The sequence below is a fragment of the Centropristis striata genome, chromosome 13 (genome assembly GCF_030273125.1).
Source record: "Centropristis striata isolate RG_2023a ecotype Rhode Island chromosome 13, C.striata_1.0, whole genome shotgun sequence".
Classification (NCBI taxonomy): domain Eukaryota; kingdom Metazoa; phylum Chordata; class Actinopteri; order Perciformes; family Serranidae; genus Centropristis; species Centropristis striata.
In genome coordinates this window covers 8,839,367-8,864,754 of record NC_081529.1, presented here as the reverse complement: position 1 = coordinate 8,864,754, position 25,388 = coordinate 8,839,367, and the positions used below count along the sequence as shown (strand labels likewise).

General features: G+C 41.1%; 1 protein-coding gene across 2 annotated transcripts in view; it reads left to right on the top strand.

Annotated features, from left to right (window-relative positions):
- bptf (bromodomain PHD finger transcription factor) overlaps positions 1-25,388 on the top strand; it is a 43,429-nt gene that overhangs the window by 6,178 nt on the left and 11,863 nt on the right. The window contains exons 4-23 of one of the 2 annotated variants that reach the window (XM_059347805.1): positions 1,538-1,723; positions 1,946-2,128; positions 5,555-5,737; positions 5,857-5,942; positions 6,968-7,320; positions 8,370-8,501; positions 8,705-8,834; positions 10,015-10,150; positions 10,242-10,535; positions 11,565-13,068; positions 15,481-15,605; positions 15,857-15,985; positions 16,813-16,963; positions 18,460-18,583; positions 18,708-18,963; positions 20,568-20,735; positions 22,044-22,177; positions 22,259-22,367; positions 22,808-23,010; positions 23,992-24,985. In XM_059347805.1, the coding sequence (XP_059203788.1) occupies positions 1,538-1,723; positions 1,946-2,128; positions 5,555-5,737; positions 5,857-5,942; positions 6,968-7,320; positions 8,370-8,501; positions 8,705-8,834; positions 10,015-10,150; positions 10,242-10,535; positions 11,565-13,068; positions 15,481-15,605; positions 15,857-15,985; positions 16,813-16,963; positions 18,460-18,583; positions 18,708-18,963; positions 20,568-20,735; positions 22,044-22,177; positions 22,259-22,367; positions 22,808-23,010; positions 23,992-24,985 (5,580 nt within the window). The remainder of the gene's footprint in view (positions 1-1,537; positions 1,724-1,945; positions 2,129-5,554; positions 5,738-5,856; positions 5,943-6,967; positions 7,321-8,369; positions 8,502-8,704; positions 8,835-10,014; positions 10,151-10,241; positions 10,536-11,564; positions 13,069-15,480; positions 15,606-15,856; positions 15,986-16,812; positions 16,964-18,459; positions 18,584-18,707; positions 18,964-20,567; positions 20,736-22,043; positions 22,178-22,258; positions 22,368-22,807; positions 23,011-23,991; positions 24,986-25,388) is intronic. The other variant, XM_059347806.1, reaches the window with a different exon arrangement.

The window sequence follows — 25,388 nt, the reverse complement described above, 5'->3', positions numbered from 1 at the left end:
ATATGTTATGCTCCTATATGCCTGTCACAGTAATTACAATATTGACTTATCGAGCTCTGCAAAAGTTATCGAGGTCATGTCCATATATTGTATGATATCGCCTGTTGTGTTTGCATGTGTTTTTGTGTGCATAAGAATGTCACCAATATTTTAGCCAACACAGTGCCAGAAACAGCAAGGATTTCCTGACCATGATAAGACTTAGGCACAGTGCTGGAGCGTTTTTCCACAGCACCTGAGTCAAATGAACAAAAGAAAACAAGATGAGACCAATGTTGTTGTAATTTCTGGTCACACCACTTCTGTCCTCTTGTTTACTTTTTATGTCAGCATAAGCAGGGCTCAAGCAGCTTCTCCACACAGGCAGACACATACATATTAAACGTTTGTTGCTCTTTGAGTGGTTGTACTTTAGACACGGGGGGGATCGATACAGCATAGTATCGTGATATTTTGGGTGGCAATATTATATCGATTCATGGCCGCCAAGTATCGATATTTAGCGTTCTGACGGCCAACAGGCCAGCAGTGTTTTCACCGTAGCAGGCTCATTTTTTGGAATATACTGGAGCTACTGGTATCATATGAAACTAGAAGACTAAAGAAATCAGGCACCAGGTGCTTCAGGATATCATGTCAGGAAGTTGTTGAAAAAATGCTGCAAAGTTAGGCTTCTTTAGGTTTCATAAAAAAAAAAACTTCAGTGCAGCGAAGCTTAAAGTTTTTGAAAGTTTGATAAAATGCTGCAGTTGTTGTCGTGCATACATGTTTGATATCAGTTCAGTTCAGTTTGACTGAATACTTTTTTGGCCAGTCTGTGGGTTTGACTCTCATTGTGGAGAAATTAAAAGACTGAAGTGATTATTTGACCAAACATTTCTTGATTGAATTTAATTTTTATGGACACAATGCAGCTAAACAGTTAAATTGCAATATATTGTCTCGCAAATTGTATCGCAATAATGTCGTATCATGACTCGAGTATCGGGATAAAATCGTATTAGGGGCCTCTGCTGTACTTGCTAGTGTACTTGCATTATAATGCGGTTTTATTATCATTATGTCAGTGACATTATATTAAACTTCTTTAATCAAATATCTTGAAATGACAATATAATTTATAGCAAATATTCAAATATACAGTCCAATAATATGTAGTTATCATAAAAGGCCTATGCTCCAGTTTATAGACACTTCTTTTGAATATTGTTAATGCAACTGCAATTCTGAACAACTATTTGTTGCAGCCCTGATTATTTTAACTGGAGCAAATGCTCAAAGAAATGGGGAATGTAACTGTACGATTTTTTTAATGTTTTTGCCCAGATAATTCATTAGTATGAACTGCTTTTATACAGTACTTTGACTAGCTTAAATCTGAAACCAAATATATACAATATATGTGTCCTTATGTGTTTTTTTTCACTTGTGGACTAACTTGGAAAAAGCAAATGCGCAAGACAGAGTGTTTACATTTGTTATATTTGTTTAAATTTTACATGCAACTATTTTTAAGAGTTGATATTTTTCCTTTTAGATGTGGTCATGGAGCGCCTGAAGGTCAGGCAGGAGGCACAGGAAGCAAAGAGGCGATCAGAGGAAGTAAAGCCGGAAGCAGAAACGGGCTCAGCTAAGACGGCAGAGGACACTGCCCAGTCCACATCGCTGCTGGACAACGGAGAGCACAAAGACACTGAGGCCAAGGAAGATTCTAGTTCACAAGGTAAAAGTGAACTTCATGTGCAGTATTTCTCCTAACAGAAGATCCAGTATTGATGGTAACAGCAGGTGTATTTTTTGCTTCCGTTGTTCTCATATTATATGGTGAAACTGTGTCGCTGTTTCTGCAGCAGCATCAATATCTTTACCTCTACTTGACCTTCTTCTAAACAATATTATTCCTCTGCTGGCGCTGTTCGCTCTGTGCATGTATCTCATACCACAGCAGTCACGGTTCCCCCTGCTGCAGAGGAGAGCTGCATGTCCGACGTTAACCCGGGCTCGGCCACCCAGGACACAGCCGTTCCAAAAACGGAGTCCCTTGAACCTAATAAGGAGACGCAGTCTGCTCACTGCACGAGCCAGGAGAGTGGGGAGTCCCCTGTGGTGGCGAAGCAGGAAAGGACAGGTACTCTGAGGCAAAGATGGACTCATGTTCGCTGTGGTTGTCTCTAGCTATTCAGCTAACCTTCCACTTCACACCCTGCTGCCAGCCTGCACATCCATCCTCATCTGTATGCTTGTCTGTGCTGGTTGCCACTAACCATACTCGCCCCTTCTCACCCCGCTCATTTGCTTTGTTGGGTGTAAGACAGAGGCCATGCTGATTTGTGATCGGTCTCCATACAGCTGTCATTTTAAAGTCAAGACAGAAATCTTGTTTAAGAAAATTGTGCAGCAAAAAAACTTTTTTTTTTCTCCACCCAAAAAAAGCAAGGGACCTCACATTCACTCGGATCATTTTGGCTAAAAGGAAACTCAATAAAAAAATAGCTTGCAGTTGCTCAGGCTATTCAACTTACCTCTGAATAACAGAGGCTGCTTTAAGTCAATAGGCTTCTTTCCACTGAGTACTTTTTGGAAAGCGGTGGAGTGTTTTGCCTCCCCCCACTAGTTGGTTCCCCTCGGCCTCTGTTCCCATACAGGTACTTTTGTAGCGGCAAACCAACAGAGTTCAAATATGACGTAAAAAGATCTGCGACACTTGCATGATTATTCAGCGACAATTTTGACTGTGACAACAGACCAACGCGGCAAGTCCAAACAGTCCAGACATCAACATCGTCTTCTCTTTGGTTTCTTGTTCTGGATTCTCTCATCTCAGTCTGCTCTGCTTATTGCTTTTAAAAAGGCGCTGTTTTGTTGTTGTTGTGTCGAGTTCTACTCACATAATATCCCCCTTCAACTGTATCCAATCAGCGTCAACTAGTGAGTAGTGGCTCAGAAAGTACCTACCCGAGGCAGGTACTTTCTGAGCCGCTAACCGGTGAAGTTGGGTGGATCCTCTCTCCCTTACCTAATGGAAACGCGCCTAATAGAATCAGGAAGGTTTGTTCTCACAAATTAATTCAAAGCAAGTGTTGCAACCGTCGCATATGCATCCATTATTTGAATGACAGATTTGTTTTTTGTTTTGTTTTTGGACTTGGGGAGGCGTTCCAAGGTTTGTTTGGACCTTGTAGGAGGCTGTAATTAATGCAGTGTACGCTTTCTTTGCAGACCTGGCATAATGTGGAGGTGATTGTAGGTGTTCCAGGGCTTTGTATTTAGACTATTTATTTGTTTCTGTTTTCTTATACCTCTGCCATGTCTGCAGTGTTTAGATATCTGTCCAATGGAGCAGTGTAATCGTTCCCTTGGGGTTTCAGCATCATTTGTATTCACACATACTGTGTGACTGGCCTGAGTTTGATGTTGTTCAGATGGTTTGGTGATTGTGTTGACTGGATGCTGAATGGAATATTTCCCTTTTACATGGCTTCAAATGGGTATTATGGGCCTCTAACTGTGGTGTATTTCATATTACCTAGTGGAGAAATGTGTTTCTGATCTGTCAGCCTCTATGGATGGTACACAATGCAAAAGAGGACTTTATGGGTTTCTCTGTGTTGAGCATAAATAACATTTGCATTCAAAACACAAGCTGTGGCCATTAAATCATCCTTTTTTTTTTTGAGTAGCTCAATCCAAACACTGTAGCTCTCACCACTCATGCAGCACTGGAGTAACCATAATTAGCCTGATCCTTTTTTCAGATTCCCTTTCACAGCATCTTTTCATTATCTTCAGTAAACTTCTAATTAGATCGTGGGAAGACGTTTTATTCTTTCATTTAATTGTTCCTGAGAGACCTCAAGCTGCTGCGGGCCGTTTTCTGCCATTCGTCTTGTCTTGACCTACACTAAAGCATGAAACTAAAAGCTGTTGCATCCAGCACCTGCTCTGCTGGCTTAATGTTCCATTTATATTTGGTGCATTCATTTCTTGTCTTGTGTTATGTGTCGTCTCCTGTGCTCACGGTCTTGAAAAGCACGCTTTTGGCACCGTGGTAGACGGTGTCCCTGGCAGCAGCTATCACGCCACGTCTGTCAATACCGGCTCCTTTTTCTCCTTCCAATTTATGGGCATTTGGGTGGGTTCCTGTTGCTGAGACAAAAGGCTCTCTGCCTGGAAGCCCCACCTGCTACCTCATCAACAAAGAGCTCTCTCCCCTAACAACTCAAAGGCAGGGCTGCTGTCTTGGTTTGGCTTTGCGGCAAGTGCACAGCTTGGTTTGGATTTTTGTAGCCTTTCCTGTCCAAGATGGGTTTGGTTTCATAGGCCTAACTGGACAAATGAAGCACTTCATGATCATCTAAAGACACATTTTTGAACGGTTTGTTGGTCATATGCACATGCAAAGTCTTGAGACCTGGTGTTGCATTGAACAAGACCAGGTTGAGCTATATTCAGAATTTCCCAATTGAAGAATTTTTATCAAACTCATGACTTTGTTTGCACAGCTGCCATCTTTGCTAAAAGCCTGTTGCTTGTAATGACTGTTACGCCTTTTCACCCTTTGCATCACAAATACTGTGTTCACACCAAACGCTACGTGAATTTTTGCCGTTTTTATCCATCATTTGTGTTTATTCACATCAGTCTTGTGATGCACCTGTGTAGATTCCAACGTTTCTTTTCCCCATGTCTTTCTGTTATCAACCACAGCCACAATAACCGCAGTTGCTGCTTTGTACCTGTTGTGGAAGATGCATCAGAAAACCAAACTCATTTCTGGGTTTATAACATCATATCGAGGCCCTCACAGCTTGGTTAATTTCACTGCCTTCTCCAGGAACTGTCTCGATGACTGCTGCTGTGATGCAATTACAGAACCCAAAATAAACAGTTATTGCCCAAGGAATAAAACACGATTGTCAGATTTGTTTTATGGAAAGTCTTGCGATGATATCCACTCGCGTCCAATGGTGGAAGAAGTATTCAGATCCTTTGCTTCAGTAAAAGTACTACTACCACACTGTGAAATTACTCCACTACAAGTAAAAGACCATTCAAAACTTACTGAAGTAAAAGTACAAAAGTATCAGCATCAAAATGTACTTAAAGTATCAAAAGTAAAAGTACTTGTTATTCAGAAATGACCCCACACAAATTGTTTTATATATTTTAAATATATTATTGAATTATTTGTATTGATGCTTTTATGCAAGCTGTGTTTTAATTTTGTAAAGACAGGGCTGCATTAACTACTTAATATACTGAATACTGTAAAAGTACCTCAGAATTGTAATTAGGTACAGTACTTGAGTAAATGTACTTAGTTACTTCCCACCATTGCTTGCGACAAGGCATCACCCAACTTTCTTGATTGATTTTTCCTCATCAGTTTCACATATTTGTATTATTAGCTTTGAGTAATTTCTATCACCTGATGCTAATTTGCACCTATTTGCATTGACTTTTGATAAAAAATTTGCTTCGCATTTAGTGTCAGGCCCACCATAATACTTAATATTACACCTGTACTCAGTCTTTCTGACATTTGTCTTTGTAGATGAGGATGTGAAAGCAGAGTCGAGTAGTGAAGACAAGCCCCCTGAAGATTTCCAAGACCAGCCACCGCCGCAGCCATCCCAACCAGAGGCAGGCAGCCAGGCTTCAGGCCTCAGGAAACCAGAGCAGCCGGACCTGGCTGATCGCTCCTCCCAGTCCTCGTTCACCAGCCAGGACGGGACAGGTAAACACATGAGTGCTCATTGGTGCTCCAAAAGTAGACAAACACTGACATTAAAATCAGTTTCTGTGTCTCTGTTTGAATCAGTGCTGAATTTGTGTCACCTGCTTTCTGAATGACAGACGAGTACAACGACAGGTTCAAGAGGGACGGAGGGAGACCAGCACGACAGGAATCCAATAACCACACACCCAGAGGCAGCAAAGAGGTGAGGCATGGTTTTATTAACTGCAGTCTTGAACAAAAATGTTGTTTAATCATACAGTTAATTTTAGGGGTGTGACGAAACTCTCAGCTCATAAGACGAGACAAGACGAGACGAGACACGATATTGGGGCAGGATTTTAAGAAAACTACAATGACAAAATATATGACTGGACCAACAGACTGTTATTTAACCGAGTTACACATGCATTTTGAAATGTTTTATTATAACTCTTTACATGCTTACATGCACAAATTGAAACTAAAACTAAAATTTATAAAAGTTAAAAAACGAGTCGCTAACTGCACAACATCGTCGCTGATCAAAACAAAGCAGCATGGCTAATTATCGTAAACTTAGCGATCTTGAATTAACCGGCATCACTTACTGTGCACAGAGTGTCCGGTGCTTGTTGTAAACAAACAGACATCACTAAGAGAACACCTCCTGCAGCAGCAGCACATACACACTGTACTGCTACAGAGCTAACTGTTAGCCTATTAGCAATTTGCAGACTGGACCTTAAGGGGTTAACATCCCCTCCGGCTCTGCAGCTGGGGGAGACTGCTGCAGGAGGACTGTGCCGCCTCGATTCATTCTTACTCTTCTTAACGAGCCCCTGCAGCGTCATTCTGGCTGCTTGCTGCTTCCCCTCCTTCTCCTCCTCTTCTTCTTTTCATTTTACTGTCCCCACAGGGCACAAATAGAAGTTTGGATAGCTCACAAATCTCATGGCACATGATCTCGTCACACCCCTAGTTAATTTATATCTTAAGAAATCTTGATTATGATCTTGAATATTGATAGTTATTTTTGTGCACTGACTTACTTGTGTCCACAACATCTAGGATCCTGTATGTTCAGACAGTGTTCTGTTTGTTAGTATACACCGCATTCACTACGCTTAATTATTGACTTAGTGGAGAGAAAATGGGCTTTTAGGTACCCAGAAAGATATTGTAACAGCACATGTATGAAAATCTTTCAAATCTCTAGTATTAAAACTACGAATCCCTCGAATGTTTCAGCCATCTCCCGTCCGCTCTGATGGTGAATCTTCACGTCTCAGCTTCCTCAAAAGGGACCTGACAGTGAATTTGAACAACTTGTTCAAACTGGGTCAGGAGGGTAAATACAGGGTCTACCACAACCAGTACAGCACCAACGTCCTGGCTCTGAACAAACATCAGCACCGCGAGGACCACGACAAGAGACGCCACCTCTCCCACAAGTTCAGCCTGACCACCGCGTCAGAGTTCAAATGGAACGGCTCCATCTACGGTTCACGGAGCCTCACCGTCTCCACCCTGCGTCTCACCATCATCCAGTTGGAGACCAATGTCCCAGGACCATTTATGCATCCAAACTGGGCATCACACAGGTACAACTCGGATCAAGTTCATGTGAAGTTGTTCGCAAAATTAACTGTTGCTTCACCCCTATATCTGGTAACATAGGGTGCTTTCCCAACCCAAGTCTGTTTGGTTTGTCTGAATCAGAGTGTAATTCATACATTAAGTTTGTTTTGTATTTAGTCTGGTTTGCTTTCACAGTGTAGAAATGTAAGCGGACCAAATAAAATAAAAAAAGTTTTTAAGAGGGGGCGTGTACGAAGGCGGAGGGCTGGAAATTTACGCATACTATTATTTCTTATTGGTTCAAAAGTTGGCGGTGAAAAATGTAAACAAAGCAACGTGGAACCGAGTGCAAACCGAGTACCTTTAATTAATCCGGCGGTAATCTGCTCTGGTGTTCTGACTAAACTAATTTGGAGAGAAATTGTCAGAAGGAGCCCCTGTTGAGGCTCCGGGTCAGCAATAATGTTGATCCATTATTTACAACATGCAGCGATCAGACAGCTGTAGAATCAGAGAAGGCGAGCCTTGATGCTCCTACCACGATCTGTTTCTACCACAAAGGTAAATATTAAGTTATTTTGAGCAACATGTTGATAATTCTCCAATGACAAATTAGCTTTAGCTCAGTGGAAGCCTACAGAGTGAAACTGAATGACACAAGTTTCATCTTTATAATATTATCTGTGTACATCTCACCGCGCAGGTTGCCCACTATCCACTTTGGTTCATTTCCTTCAATAGGGTCAGATTCTGGTCAGAGTACGTTCACAGTGGAATCGAACCTAGGGGGACTAGGACTAGGGTCGGATGTTTTGGTGCGCACCAGAGTCAATTGGATCGTTCACAAGCAAACAAACAAACTGTAAAAAGTATTTAACCATACCAGAGTTTGATTTAAACAGACTTAACTTTGGGTTGTGAAAGTAGTGACTTTAATGACTTTTGGTTCTTGCAAAATATGATGATCTGTTGTTATTTGTTATAAGAGTTTCATTATAATGAAGCGATTGGAGGGAATATGCAGATGTGCTGTTTTATCTATTGCTTTATACAGTTTGTCTGTTTTTTCTAGGACCAACTGGAACAAAGCAGTGCAGATGTGCAGCAAGGCCAGGGAGTTTGCTTTGGCCTTGGCTATACTGGAGTGTGCCATTAAACCAGTGGTCATGTTGCCTGTATGGAAAGATTCTCTTGGACACACAAGGTGAACAAACTGTTAGCTACACACAGTAACACAACACATTAACATTTATAGTGTGCCTTCCAAAAGATCAACAGGACTCAAACTATTTTTAACCTGTTTGGACTATTGACCAATCAATCTGAACGTTCAATAATAACTTTGCTTTTTCAATACTGCTCACTCGCCTTACATCTTGGTTACATGCTGTTCTTTTCTTGCTCCAGGCTGCATCGTATGACCTCCATGGAGCGGGAGGACAAAGAGAAGGTGAAAAGGCGAGAGAAGAAACTGGAGGATGAGGAGACACTGCAACAGGCCACTTGGGTGAAGTACACCATCCCCATCAAGCACCAGGTAAAACAACAGCATCCGTCATCTCTGTACAGGTGTTACCTAGCACACTGATCAAGAGCAGGGCTTCAGACATAACCCCACAGCCTTGTCAGCCTAATCACACATTACTTTTATCTGTTTGTACTGTTGAACAATTTCTTTTAGGGAACAAAAGTCTTTCAGAATGACTCCAACTAATGAAAAATATACTTTGAGCTAACTGTATCAGCGGTTTATCCATTGCTTTTAAAGTTAGCTAACTGTTTCAACTCTTTAGTCATTGCTTTTAGCAACCAAAATTTAATTTTAGCTAACTGTTTCAGTTGTCTATTACTTTAAGCTTACAAAAAATGCTTTTAGCTAACTGTTTCAGCAGGTTATTCGTTGCTTTTAACATTTGCTAACTTTTTAAACTCTTTAGTCATTACATTTAGCTCACTGTTTAAACTGTTTATCTTTTATTTCTAATGTAAGCTAACACTTTTAGCTAACTGTAGCTAACTTTTAGCTGTTGCAGCTCTTTATCTGTTAATTTTAGGTAACTTTTAAATATAAAGTGTTAGGTCTATTTAAGACATAAAGATAAGATAAGACTTTATTTATCATGCAGTGGGGAAATCTAGTTGTCATAGCAGCTCAAGATACAGACACATAGATATAGAAAACAGAATAAAGAAAAAAAAAAATAAAACATATACATACATTATATACATATATTTCTGCTATTTGGTATTTATTGTTAATATTTTTGCAATTTATTGCATTGACCGTGCATTTATTGTTAATATTGTCCAATTAAAAGACAGTTCAAGGGAAGTTATAGTTCACGTAAAATCAGGAAAAGCTCTCTGATAAAGAGATCCCTGACTCAGTGAACCTGATTTCCTCCATTAGCTGTCTATTTTAGCCATTTATCTATTACTTTCAGCTCACTTTTTAGACCTCTCAATTTAACAATGCACACTTTTAGGTTCTCTACAATATCTCCAGGAACCTCCTGACAGCTACAGAATCACCCCCTGGGCTACAACTAGTCCAGTTTGAGAGTTTCTAATTATTGTTGCTAAGCTGTATTATGTCTTTAAGGCTTCTTTACAGATGATATTGTTGAATGTGGGTAAATGTTCTCTAAAATGATTGCAGTTCTTCATCCCAAAGCTTCACTGTATTGAGCCTCCCTTGTGTGTGTTTTTCCCTCCAGGTTTGGAAGCAGAAGGGGGAGGAGTACAGAGTGACGGGGTACGGAGGCTGGAGCTGGGTCAGTAAGACTCACGTGCCGCGATTCGTCCCAAAGCTACCAGGCAACACAAATGTAAACTATCGCAAAGAACTGGAGGGTAAGGGTCACTGGTAATATTTCCTCAATACATTCTCCTGCTGCTGGCACTTTTGGCTCATATTTCTCTTTTTTTGCTGCTGTCTCTGTAGCTAAAATGAAGAAAGAAAGGGCAGCAGCTCGCGCTAATAAGCAGAAAACATTGATAGAACCTGAGGAGCAGGCTACTCAAAACACATCGGACAAGGACGGCGAACAAGCATCCGTCACTGCGTCATCTGAGAGCACCTTGTCAGAGGAGGACTGCAAGCCTCAGACCTCCAAAGAGGAAGAAAAACCCACCGAGGAGGAGGAGGAGCAGGGCAAGAATCTAGAAGAGAAGAGTGAAGATGAAAAAATGGAGGTTGAGCCCTGCTCACAAACTGCTGCTTCAAGTGACGAGAAAGGTACATGTTTGAAGTAAAATATTCTCTGCCCTTGATGCTATTTTTGGATGCACAGGGTTTCCGCTACATTCATTCAGTAGTGACGGCCCGCCGCTGCTAAATTCTGCCTGCCGCTGCTTCAGAATAGGGGATTGTTGTTGTTTTCTTAACTCTGTAGCAATGACCACAGCGCTCTCTCCCATGAGGACGAGTGAATGGAGATGTCATAACAACCGTAACGGCGCAGGCACTCTGTTAGCATAACTCCAACTACTCCAACAATCTTTTATATCTCTTCTTAAACCTCACTTTTGTCATATTGCCTTTTATTGACCTTTTCCTTCTTTTACATCGTTTTATAAATTGTTTAATTGTTTTATTCATGTGTTCTTAATTGCATCTTGTTTTATTGTCAACTTTGTTTTGAAAGGTGCTTTACAAATAAAGTTATTATAAAGGTATTATTACCTGTTGGCGCGAATGGCTAGCTAACGATACTGTCAGTCAGCCTCCACTTGTTTTCCCAGTGCTTGTATTAAATAAGCCTTTACAGTAAGAATGTGTTAGACCCGCTTTCAAAATAAGAGCACATGAATGTGTAAACAGAGTCCAACACAGAATTTAAAAGAAGACTGTCAAAATGTGATGCCTTAAATAAAACATAAGAACCCTTATTCTCCTTTACAATAATTCATTAAAATATGCAATCATTAAGATGGAATAGTGACATTAGAATGCGCGAGAGGCACCAATTTTAAGGTTTTATGGCAAAAATTTTGCCGGGGGAGAATGCTCCTGGGCCCCCTTACTTTGTTCAGGTCTCGCCAGCATAGTCTCAGAAAATCCTGTGGCAAACACCAGATCTAAACTTTGTTTTGCAGTCAAGTGTCTTTTTTATATTGTATATTGCTGGTTGATATTTACAATTTACTCACACACCATCCAGGGGACAAATCACCCTTTACACCGCCTGCTGAAAAAAAATCCTGGAGGAAACACTGATGGATATATGTTTCCATCATGCACTGACCTCTGTGACTCTTTTTATAGATCAAGCTGAAAACGAAGGCTCTTCCTCGCCTTCTGTGGAGCCTGTGAGGGAAGAACCGGTCCAGAAAGTTGAAGAACCCAAGAAGGAGGAGACCACGGCATCAAAGCCCTACTACGATGTCGTGAATGTCAGCGAGGGCTTCCAGCTGCGGACGGCTTATAAGAAGAAGGTAAAGCCCTCAAAACTTGACGGGCTTCTGGAGCGGCGGGTAAAACAGTTCACCTTGGAGGAGAAGCAGAGGCTGGAGCGGATGAGACAGGCGGCGCTGCTGTCCAAAACGGCCGCCACAAAGCCGACCTCCACGGTTAAAACCGAAGGATCCACATTGGCCAAACAGCAGCCTGCCGTGACCCCGTGTGTAAAAGAAGAGAAGGAGGAGGACCTTCAAGTGAAAGACCACGTGGTTAAAAAGCTTGACTTTGGCCAGGAGCCGACAAAAATAAAGTCAGACATGGATGTCAAATCAGAAAGCGCAGCACCCAACCACAGCAAGCCCACGGAGGTAAACGCTGCGCAGGAGAACTGTGGGGAGGCTCACAAAGAAGTGAACGGAGGACTCCTGTCAAGCCCCGAGGCCAACAGTAAAAACAACGGTTTATCAGATGCAATAGAAAAAACCCAGAAGCCAGAGGTGGCTCGAGTGGGAGAGAATCCTAAGAAACGTCCGTACGAAGAAGTTGAGCAAGGCAGCGACCAGAGCACTGAGGTCGACCAAAGCAAGACCGCTCCAGTGCAGGTTAATGGAAAACCTGACACTAACGCCCCTGCAGACTCGAACATCAACTCGGACCCAGCCAGTCGAGTCCAAGGTGATATTAAAGAGGCTCAGAAGGAGCCTGTGAAGTCTCTGATGAATGGAAACATCTCGCAAAATGACGTGTCTGACATATGTCACCCGCCTCCCCTGAAAGTCCCAAAACTGGAAAACCACGTAGCAGCGAAAGAAGACACTCTGGACAGTGAGGGGACAGTACCTGCCAAGCTTCCATCCTCAAGCCCTTCTCACGTGAATAGTAATAATGCCGACAATAACGGTAGTAGCGAAGGTTTAAAGACAACAGAGTCTCAGAATGACCTGACCAGCAGCAGTAAGACTGATGTGACGTCTCCAGCAGCAAGCAGTGCCGTCTCCTCGGTTACCACCACCACCACTACCCAGCCCTGCTCCACTGCAGCTGTCCCTCACAAAACTAAACCTCAAGTCACGGGCCCCTCAACCAGCTCCATGACCATCAGTAAAGAGTATTCCACCAAAGACAGAGTCAGCCTTCTGAGATTCTCCAAATCCAAGAAGGCTCGCTCCGGGACAGCCCTGCCGTCCTACCGCAAGTTTGTCACCAAGAGCAGCAAGAAGAGCATCTTCATCCTGCCCAACGACGACCTGAAGAGGATGGCGAGGAGAGCAGGGATCAGAGAGGTGCCCATCTTTAACTATAACGCCAAGCCCGCCCTGGATATCTGGCCCTACCCTTCACCTCGGCCCACGTTTGGGATCACATGGAGGTTGGTAACACATTGAGCTCTTTTGACACTTTGTGTGTGAGATACTTAACCCTCCTTTTATGTTCGTTTCTCAGGAACAACAATAATGTTCGTGGATCAGTTTGACCCAAGGCATGTTTAATTATCCAAAAGTGTCAGTAACTACAAAATAAACATTGTCTATATTTCATTAATAACTCCATTACTAACCATTTCAATCAATATTTAGTGCAATGGTGTTCTTTACCTCTCACAGATCATGGTTCAATGAGGATAATTCACTTGATTTACAAAAAAAATGCATGTTAAAACTATTTTTATGTACATTGGAAGACCTATATATAAAATATAAAGGTTTTACATGACAGATTTTTTAAAATGTCATCATACATTTTTATATTTTTTCGTTTTATTAAAAAATACTTTTAACATTGAAGCTTTGAAAAAGGTCAATTTCACCTGCAACATAAGAGGAGGGTTAAAAATTACATTTAGAATTCACACTTGAAGTACACATTTATAATATACCGGTGAAAATCAGATTTGAATTATCCTGAACAATATCATGATTGGCATGCCAACTTAAGCTAGGACATAATAAATTACATCATTGCTTCTTTTTACAGTAGCAGCAGAGCACGTCCGATATAATGAACTGAAGCTGCCAGTAGGTTAATTATAGAAGAAGTTAAACGTGTTCACTCTGCTTAAAAAATGATTAAAGATCTTATTGTACCAGAGGCAGCAGAGCAACCTTGTGGGTGTTTTTACATTCCTCATTAAAATAAAATCAATAAAATCAGTGTGTAGCCATGATCCAGTAGTTAAAACAATCCAGTTAATTAATACAGTACCAGTTGTCCTGCATAACCAACTGCATGATCACTTGGTAAAACTCAATATGCACACAGTGAAGCTGACAGCAACCACACGCTACAACGAGTGTGTGTGTGTACCAGGTAAATAACCTGCCTGCAGATAGGGGTGGGTGATATGGCAAGAAAAAAAAATTGATTATTTTTTTTAATTTTCCTATAATGATAATCTGACGATATCCTTTGAAATTAGATTTTTTTTTACCAAAAAAAAAAGCTGTCAAAATTCTTCTTGCTTACCAAGACATCTATGGATGGACACAATGTTTAAGAACAACAGCTCTTGTTTATTTTCTTTAAATTTAAGCATTCAAGAGACTCCCAGTTAAACTTCAATGTAGAGACATGAAATGAGTAAACATCAGTTTGTTTTCTTTTTGAGATATTATAAATACTCGATAATGTAAAATTGCATATCGTCAAAACAGTGTTAACGATGTTATCGTAGACGATATATATTGCCCACCTCTACTGCAGACGTGATGTACCGCGTTTAAACACCAGGGATGTTTTTTCTTCTTTGCTATAAATTTGCATGTTAATCTATTTTTTTTTAAAGTTGTGTTTGTCCTGAGTACTTTCATACAAACGCAAATATTACCCTTTTTTTCCTGAATGAGTTTTATTTTTCTGTGCGGAACATTCACTACAAGTCAAAAGTTTGGGCACACATTCTTATTCAATGGTTTTTAGTTATTTTTATTATTTTCAACATTGTAGATTAATACTGAAGACATTAAAACTATGAAAGAATTATGTAGTCAGAAAAAAGTGTTAAACAAACCAGAATGTTTTATATTTTAGACTCTTCACAGTATCCACCTTTTGCTTTGCACACTTCTGTTATTCTCTCAGTCAGATTCATGAGCTGCTCACCTGGATGGTTTTCAGTTAGCAGGTGTGCCTTGTCAAGAGTTAATTTGTGGAATTTCTCGCATTCATAATATGTTTGAGAGCATCAAAGCAAAATGTGGCTACAGGGAAGAATCTAAAATCTAAAACATATTCTGGTATGTTTGATATTGTGTTAGCACTCTACAAAAAAGGTGTGTCTAAAAACAAGATAAAAACACTAAATCTGAGGGAAATGATCTTGCTGCATGGACAGATAATTTCACTTGACAAGATTTCTTAAATTAAGAATATTAAATCTAGAAATAAGCATGTTGAACGCTTAAAATAAGAAATTAACTCTTAAAACATGATAAATTAAAGCTGCAAGCAGCGATGAACTGACCCGAGCAGAGTGACCTGACAATTATTTGTTTCTTACAAAGATAAAAAAAACTTTAGATTTAGAAGTGTTCGATAATTTACCTTGTTTTAAGAGTTAATTTCTTATTTTAAGCGTACAACATGCTTATTTCTAGATCCCTCAGATCTAGTGTTTTTATCTTGTTTTTAGACACACGTTTTTTGCAGTGCAAGATTTAAAAATACAAATGCTGTAAAGTATGGATGTAAACATATTTCCTGTTGTTGGAATTAGGAGCTCTTGTTTGTTTTGTTTTTCTAGATTTCTCTAATGTTATTTGTTACTGTGTTCCCTTGTCCCAAGGTACCGCCTCCAGACTGTGAGGTCACTAGCTGGAGTGAGCCTGATGCTGCGGCTGCTGTGGGCCTGTCTCAGGTGGGACGACATGGCTGTTAAGCCTTCTGCTGCTGTAGGGACGACACGGAAAGGTGAGAAAAGGCTGTACACGGACATCTTCAACCCTTTCACCTCCCTTTGGAACTCTCTCTGGAAGCCTTCTTACATTAGCTTCTATTTTAGTTCAAACATGCAACTTCTTATGATGTTTTTTTTAATGTGTCAGTCATAAAAACCTTTTGTGTGTTCACCTTCCAAAGCTTATATAGGTGCTTGTAGGTAAATAACAATTAATGTTTGCCATTTAAAATAGTTGTGCTGATTTGTTTTATTCTCGCCACAGAAACTACAGAGACGGACATCATCACGACGGAAATCATTAAACGAAGAGATGTGGGGCCTTACGGCATCCGCTCAGAATACTGCATCAGGAAGATCATCTGTCCCCTCGGAAACAGAGACACCCCCAAAGGTAAAAGCATCACAAACAATGGAGGATTTAAATAAAAAAGAAGAGAAACTGCTCATTCCCCCATTTCAAATCACAACTCAAAACACATCTGTTTAAAACTGCCTAGTCCCTCTGATGACAATCACCCTGTCCAATCTATTGTATTGGGATTGTTCTTAATTCTGTATATTCTATTGTATTTTATTGCTGTTTCTTTTCTATCTTTTTTGTACGGTGTCCTTGAGTGCCAAGCAAGGCGCCTTCCAAATAAAATGTTAAAAAATTAAAGGTGGGGGGGAAAAATTAATACTGCAATATTTTGCGGCAATATTATATCGATTCATGGCTGACAAGCATCAATATTTATCGCCGGCGGGCCATCAGTATTTCCGCCATTTTTGTTATTTTCCAGAGGCTGTAGCGGGCTAACTTTTAGGAATTTACTGGAGATATGGTATATGTCGTCAGGATATTGTGTCGGGAAGTTGTCGAAATAATGCTGTTATTATCATGTTTGATATCAGTTCAGTTCAGTTTGACTGAATACTTTGTTGGTCAGTCTGTGGGTTTGACTCTCATTGTGGAGAAATGAAAAGACTGAAGTGAGATGAATAGACTGAGAATTTTCTCTTATGTGACTAAACAATTCTTGATTGAATTTTTTGTGGACACAACACATTCAAAGAGTTAAATTGCAGTATATTGTATCACAATACTCACTATATCACAAAATGCTTAAAATCGCAATATCGTATCGTAGAACAAGTATCGGGTTAAAATTGCATCATGGGGCCTCTGCTGATTCACACCTCCTAATATAAATGATGTTTCTCTTTTCCCCTGAGCAGAAACCCCGACTCCACAGAGGAAAGGCCTGCGCTCCAGCGCCTTGAGGCCCAAGAAGCACGAGCCGGCCAAGCTGACAGGACCTATAGCTGTGGAGACGTGGGTGCCTGAGGAGGACCTGGAGCTGTGGGAGATCAGGGCTTTTGCTGAAAGGTGAGAAAGGCACAGCCAGTAACACTTAACAGTGTCTTTACAGGTCTCCCTAAAAAGTCAATCAGACAGCTGCAGCTCAGTCAGAACGCTGCTGCTTGAGTTTTCACTAAGACTAAAAAAGTAGATCATAGAACTCCAGTTCGGAGGTCCTTACTCTGGCTTCCTGTCTGTCAGAGAATTGATTTCAAAATACTATTGTTGGTCTACAAAGCACTGAATGGTTTAGGGCCAAAATACATTTCTGATCTTCTTCTTAGCTACAAACCACCACTAACTCTCAGATCATCTGGGACAGGTCTGCGCTGTGTTCCCACAGTCAGAACTAAACATGGCGAGGCAGTGTTCAGTTTTATGCACCAAATATCTGGAACAAACTCCTAGAAAACTGCAGGTCTGCTGCAACTCTCAACTCTGTTAAATCAAGACTAAAGACTTTTCTTTTTGCCACTACCTTTACTGCACTGTAACTTTTAGTCCTTTGATATTTGATATTTAAAAAAAATATATTTTATCAGCTCGCTTTCAATTTAAAAATTGTGTATTTGAATCTACTTTTCCTAAATATTTTATCTGCTTGCTGTTACTCTTAAATTTTTACATTTGAATGTCATTCTATATACCGTATTTCCTCAAATAGTAGCCGGGGCTTCTATTAATAAAAAAATCAGTTTGGGACCCAGCTAATAATAGGGGCAGGCTATTATTTGAAGGAGGCTTTTATTAAAAAAAGAAAATCAGAGCAGCTCTGACCGGCACTTTTTAGATTGTTTTACACAGCGCATTGTAGCCAGTTACCCGGATGTCAGCCATATTGGAAATACTGGGATGTAAACAAACAATGAACAGCACGCTAAATGTTCATTTTAAGCAGGATTTAAAATGTCTAAACTACTAAAAAGCCCAGAAGAACGTGCGTAAACGGCTGGACTTTACAGAGAATGACTAGGACAGCGGGAGAAACAACCATATTTACCTACAGTACTAACTCGTGTGGCCAAACTTCAAAATACAGGTGTTGTGTTGAAATCTGTTACCGTCAAATGATGTTTCCTGAATGTTGTTCTCTGTAGCATCACCTCCAAGGTTGGAGTTAGGATTTAAGTTTAAGGCCTTGTAGAGAGAACTGTTTGGGGTTAACGTAAACTTGGGGTCATGTTAACAACTTAAAGGAGGACTGGTTGGGGTCAGGGGTCAGGTTGGTGCAGGTTAAGGTAAGGGGGACACATATCAACGGGGGAACAGACTTTGACATAACACCGGTAAGACACCCGGCTTATAAAAGAGGCCGGCTTTTATTTACTAAAAATTGTTTTTACACCCGGTTACTAAATGAGGCCGGTCATTAATAGGGGCCCGGCTTTAAATTGAGGAAATACGGTATGTCTCTTTCTACTGCTTTTAATGTTTTGTGAAAAGCACTTTGAATTGCCTTGTTGTTGAAAGGTCATATACAAATGCTTTGCATTAATTCACATGATTTTTTTTTTCTTTTTCAGACTGGAGAGGGAGAAGTCACAGGGTATTGATTCCTCCAAGACTGGCACTACTCTGAAGACAGCAGAGGATGTCAAGGCCCATTTGGAGAATCAGCTGAAACAGGCCAGACTGGCAGCCCAGCAGGTAGGAACACACACACACACACACACACATACCTGTTATCAGTTTTATTGGTTTAGTAAGCCCTTCTGCTGGGAAGTCAACTAAATCTCCTTATGTCTAAAATGCTCCCATGTTTTTGTTTTAGAAACGTCTGGAGCAGCCGAGACCGGGTACACCTGGCACCACTCCCACATCCACCACCACCACCACCACCTTGCCCAGCACTCCCAGCACCCCCAGCACCCCAGTGTCCATGGGCCAGAGGACAGGCCAGGTCACATCTGGAACTAAGATGGTCCTGGCCTCCAAACTGGGCTCTCCTGTTTCCTTCCAGCAAGACAAAAACTTCCATCAATCTTTTGCTTCCTGGGTCAAGCAGGGTCAGAACAACAGCAGCCCAGGTAAGAATTTATATCATAATAATCCCATCTGAAGTCCTCGAGTTGTGCACATTCTCATCCATCACATTCTGTGAGCAGGAGGCAGACAAACAACTTTGTCACTAGATAGCCTTTTTTGGATTTCCTTTTTTTTATTTTTTCATTCTTATTTTTTTTTTTATATATATGTTTTTTATTGCTGTTTGACAGTCCTATCAGTTCGTAAGAAGTCAATCATTGGCATGACTTTCCACAGCCATTCTCTTTGTGTCAATTTTCCATATTGGTAAATGTGATTGGCTTGCTGTAATGACTGTGGCTTGTGGTGTCCACTATCAATCCTGTTCAAAATGGATTTTCAATTTGAGTCCTTTATAACGTGAAGGTATACAAGGGCATTAAAACGCATGGCATTGTGGCCTCATTTTGATCACTATGTGCCCGGGAGAGGTGGGTTCATTTTTGATTGTTGGCTCATAGAGCTGTAGAGTTTCTGCTTTTTGACTCATCAGTCATCCGTAACACTGGGCCCTCTTCTGATGAGAGGATCAACCAATTGGGTCACAGTTGAGGAGGAGCAACGGCCTCCTTCTAATTTGGATCTTTAATCACTTTTGTGTTTTGTAGTTGCTGTTTTTGTTCAGATGTTGTCATTTATTATTTTGTTGATGTTTGATAGGTTTACAGAACTTGAGAACATGCTGAGTGGAGTAAAGTGCTTGCAAAAATTAATAACAATACATTTTATTTTTACAATAGACACATGGCGAAACAAGATCATGAACTGAAAAAGTTAGTGTTTACCCTCACTGCAGAACTAAGCCCTCCCCCTTCTGGCAGACAGAGTAATTACACAAGCACTGTCAAACACACTACTAATTTGACCAGTGGTGGAAAAAGTATTCAGATCCTTTAATTAAGTAAAAGTACTAATACAACACTGTGAAATGACTCCACTACAAGTAAAAGTCCTGCATTCAAAACTTACTGAAGTAAAAGTACAAAAGTATCAGCATCAAAACATATGTTTTATATATTCTAAATATATTATAACATTATTTGTATCCAAGTTTTTATGTAAGTAGTGTTTTGATTTTGTCAAGACAGCTCAGCTTTAATTACTAATATACTGTTATAAGATTTACTTGAAAAATATGTCTAATCACTTTAAATTGATCATACCTAGTAAGGGCAGCATTTATATATACAGAAAGAAGGAAAAAAACAATGAACTCTGGATATATTTTTTATATCGATATATCGCCCAGCCCTAATTTATAGGCTTAATCCGCATTATGTAAAGAAAATCAGCATAAATGCATACTAACATATAAACATTCATACAGAGAGAGAGAGAGAGAACTCCATCCATTTCAGTTTGATTTTTATTCCTATTTTTGTCATTAATACCATTTTTTGTGGATGTTGTTCAGTATAATAATATCTTAAGATGAATAAAAGGTAAAAAGCAAAAATACGGCAAAGCAATAATCCGAAAAATGTAGAAATTCTCAGCCCCCTTATTGAGTCAAACCTTCCAGTGGACACCACAGCCGTAGACTGGCTATGGTGGTGGCCCTTGTGGGTATGCGTGACCGCAGTGGGTGGCATGGTGTGTCTTACAGCCTCCATTGGCTCGGTGGCCACCGTGGCCGGCAGCATCGCCACCTCAGAGCAAACGTTCCAGATCGCTGGCAGCCCAGTGACTGTGGCTGGCCAGGTCCTCGCCGCCAAACTCCCGCTCCCCGCTAACAGCAAGATTGTCACGCTCAACATGCCCACCACTCAAGGAGGTAGGGAGCACGAGTGTCATCCATTGCTGCTGGTTTGTGCTAACACTTGCCAAATGGATGGGAGAGTGTCATGTGACCGGAAAAAATATATGGGCACCGAGCATGGATGATGCATCCAGTGTTACTTTTTGTTTTGTTGTTTTGTTTTTTGATGGAAGATCTTCAATGGCTTCGATTGATGTTTTTGTCTGAGCTGGATTGTGTGTAAACTACAGTTCCCATGATGCTTGTTGAGTTGCTTCAGAGATCTTCCCTACACACAGTGCATGCCTCGCTGCTGCTCTACATCCCTGATCTGTACAATAGTATGTCTCTGCAGACCTGGAGACTGCAGATTGAGACCTGCAGTTCTGGACCCGCAGTTCTAGACATTACATTACATGTCATTTAGCTGACGCTTTTGTCCAAAGCGACTTACAATAAGTGCATTCAACCTGATGGTGCTAGACTTAGACCACAGGAATCAAGTAAGTACATAACTTTAAGACTCCTTGTATTTTGCGAAAGCGCCCCCTACTGAACAGCTGCAAAATTTCAACTAAATCAGCCTCTCATCCAAACACCACTTTTTGAAATAAGTTACACTTTGTATTACAATTTACAATTTTAAAATTTTACGACACCCGAATAAAAATACTAAGATTTGATTATTGACGAAGCATGAAGCTTCTACCTAAAAAAAGAATTTCCCTACAGAAATCAGTCTGATTCTGATGAAGCTATAAGTCTCCCTTCTAACAAGTTTTGAAGGTTTATTTACACCATCAATTCTAACAGTTTAAAGGTTTAGTACATCCCAACACTAAACAGTTGGAAGGGTGATTATACAAAATACTAACAAATGATTAAAGGTTTGTTAAACCTAATGTTTTCTTTACGTTTAATCACACCCAAATATGTATTTTTGTACATTTTATATAATTTACATGTTGTTTGATCCAACTATTTCTGTTCTTTATTTCTTGTATTTATCAGAGCACAAATTGAATTGCTAACAAGCTAAACTATTATCCACTCAAGACATTCATATCATTTTAAACATATCACAATTAAATTTAAGTTTGTTAGTTAGTTAGTTAAATTTATGTGATTCACAGTCAATGCTCCCACACGGATCGTCGTCTATGTCCAATAGTTTGCAATAACAATAGTTTGTAATGTTTCCAATGAAATGGGGACTCCAGAACTGCGGGTCTGAATCTGCAGTCTCCGGGTCTGCAGATACATCCTCCTCTATCTGTATAACCGCATTTACAACCGATGCATAGTTGCTTCTTTGCTGACATAATGTATTCTGCTTTCCAACAGGTGTAGTCCAGCAGAAAGTCCTGGGCATTTTCCCCTCTGGGCCCCCTGCAAACCTCAGAACATACAGCACACTACACCCCACAACTGGAAACATGAACCTCAGAGCCACCACCTCCTCAGCTACCCAGCAACAGGTCTTTTGTCTTTCACTCTGTCCTTTTCAGTTGAGGGGCAATAATAAGCACTGTGACTGATGATTTTATCTTTGCTTCCAGACCGTCACAGCAGGAGGCCAAATGCAGCCTGGCACGGCGGTGAGCCAGTCATCCACCCTGTCTACCTCTGTGGGCACAGCGGTCAGGAGTCCAGCGTTGGCTCAGCAAGGTGTTTGTCTAACTGATCATTTGTATTGCAGATAAATGTCTTCAGTGGTCTTTCCTTACAATTATCCTTACAATCTCTGTTTTGCACTATGTTCCGGTCGTCTCTGCAAATGTTTAATTTATCTTCACATTATTTAATTTAATTTCCTGCAAATGTTTAAGTTCACAGTAATGTCCAATTTCTCTGCAGATGTTTGAATATTTTAGCAAAGGTTTTAATGTAAATACAGATTTATCCTAGGTTAATTATAGGTTATTTTATTTTTAATGTATGTATAGTGTATGTTCAATGTATGTTTGAATGCTGCTACCGGAGGCTTGAATTTCCCTTGGGATAACATAAAATTAACATATATATCCATCCATTATATATATCCATCTATCCATCCATCCATCCATCCATCCATCCCACATAACACATTCCCTCCTCGTCCCCTCCAGGCCATCCCCAGCAGACTGTGGCACCAACGGGTGCTGGTACTACACCTGTGCAGACGACTGCAGCCCAGAGAGCAGCAGCACCTCATGCAGCCACCACAGCACCTGCCCAGTCCCCCGGAGCTTCCTCTCAGCCCAACAGGCCACAGCAGGGTCAAGTTAAACTCACTATGGCACAGCTCATGCAGCTAACACAGGGAGCTCAGGTGAGGGCAATATGCACTTTGTTTTCTCCTAAACTGAAGGTTTTTAATGTATTTACTGAAGGTGTTAATTTTGTCAGCTATTTTTTTTTAATTTAGTTGTATGACTAGTTCAGTTCCAGTTGGACCCCATCTTAGTCATTAGATTTAATTCAATTTTAGTTTCAGTCAATTTACCACATTTTCGTCTTTTTTCAACAATGTTGATATCTTAACATTTAGTGTCATAATCACAGCAGTGTCGTCTCGTCTTTGTTATGGAAAAGAAAGGTTGTTAAAAAACATATTTCGTCATAGTTTTCATTGACGAAAATAGTACTGCTCATAACTTGTTTTGGATGGTGCTGTATCAGCAGACCACCCATTACTTGGGTTCAAGTGGTGATACTGTGTAGGCAACTCTAGAGCTCTAGCGCCACCAACAGGTCAAAGTTGAATGTTTATTAACTTTTGACCCGTTCATCCGTTTTTCACAAAGGATGTATCACTGTAACCCTTGGGGCAATCCAAGCTCAATGAATCCTCAATGGGGTTTTTCGGCCATATTGGATTTTCCGCCATCTTTGATTTGATCAAAAACCATTAAAAGGCCTCTCTTATCACAAATTTCACCACTTGAACCCAAGTAATGGGTGGTCTGCTGTTAAATTATTACAATATTGGGGAATTATTACATTATCAGGACTTGCAAAATGAAGGCTAACCTGATAATGTAATAACCTCCCATTAATGTTATACTTTATTACATTATTGGTAAAAAGTTTATTACATTATTGGGAAATGCACTTCATTACATTATCGGGAAGTTATTACATTATCAGGTTTTATTACATTTTCAATGGACTCAAGTGCAGATTTTTATTACATTATTGGGGTTATTACATTATCAGGAATTTCTTACATTATCAGGTTCTACACTGTATGAAGAGAAAATGATATCACTGTTAGCTGAGGGAAACATTCCTTTTGTGTCCAACTCTTTAGGGTGGAAACCCAGGTCTGACGGTGGTGATCCAGGGTCAGGGCCATACCCAGGGACAGCTGCAGCTCATCCCACAGGGTGTCACCGTCATCCCCAGTCCTGGCCAGCAGCTGATGCAGGCAGCCATGCCCAACGGCCAGGTCCAGCGCTTCCTCTTCACCCCCATGCCCCCATCCTCATCAGCTCCAGCTACCACTCAGACCCCTCAAACCCAAATGCCAATCCCAACACAAGCTAGAACCCCTGCACAAGTCCAGACGACCCCCTCAGCCCTAGCCCAAACCCAAATGGCAGCCCCGCTTCCTGTCCCAACACAAATGCCAAGTTTGGCCCCCACAGTCCCTGTGCAAACCCAAGTTGCAGCCACCACCCCATTATCGGTACCTGCACAATCTCAAATATCCACTCCTGTGCCTGCTCTGCCACATGTCGCGGCCCAGGCGTCGACACAGGTTTTATCCTCCACGCCGCCCTCTGTCCCTGCACAACCCCAGGTCGCGAGATCTGTGCCTTCCCCAGCACAAACTGCAGGCCCAGCAATGTCTCAGACACAAGTCTTCGCCTCAGCCTCTCCCCCTGCACAGAACAAAGTCCTCCCAGCTATGGTGCAGACCCAAGGCTCCTTCCCCACACAAACCCAAACTGCAGTGTCACTACCTGTCCCGCGACAAGTTTCCCCTCAAGCCCAGACCCACGCCTTCAGCCCCGCCCCCGCCGTAGCCCCCGTCTCAGTCAAACCTGCTGCCACAGCCGCCGCAACTAACTCCCAGATCGCTGCTTCTGCCTCTCTCCCCTCACCTGTCCAAGTTCCAACCCCTGCTCTCGCTCCCGTCTCCGCTCCTGTCATAGCTGTTGTGTCCACCCACATTGCTGTCCCGTCCCCAGCCAAAGCTCTAACCCAAATCCAGGCCACAGCTCCCATTCCTCTTCACGCGGCTGTGGCCAATGCTGTCGTCACGCCAGTCACAGCCACCTCTACAACACCTTCAGTGCCAGGTAAAGAGCCTCTTGTTATTCCCACAAACACACATCAACAGCATGCTTGTTTTTATCATGTGTCTCTCCACCTTAGTCTGTTGAGTGCTACAGCAGAAAAGATTACGGGTGTAACTTATAGTGGAAGCAGCAGTAAACTAGTTAGTCACAGTGATTAACTATGGTGGAACTGACATAAAATATTCACGTAAAATATTTTTATAGCACTTTTTAGGAAGTGTACATTTTTTGCACCAAGGGTAGTATATTATCTATTAACCCTTGTGCACTCCTTCAGAAAATGTTAAAGAGAAAGTTTGCATTTCTGGTTTGGGGTTGTATGAGGCACTTATCCATACTTAGTGTATACCTACTAGAGAAGAAGGCAGGATTACTGGAAACAGAAGCTAAGCAATTTAGTGCT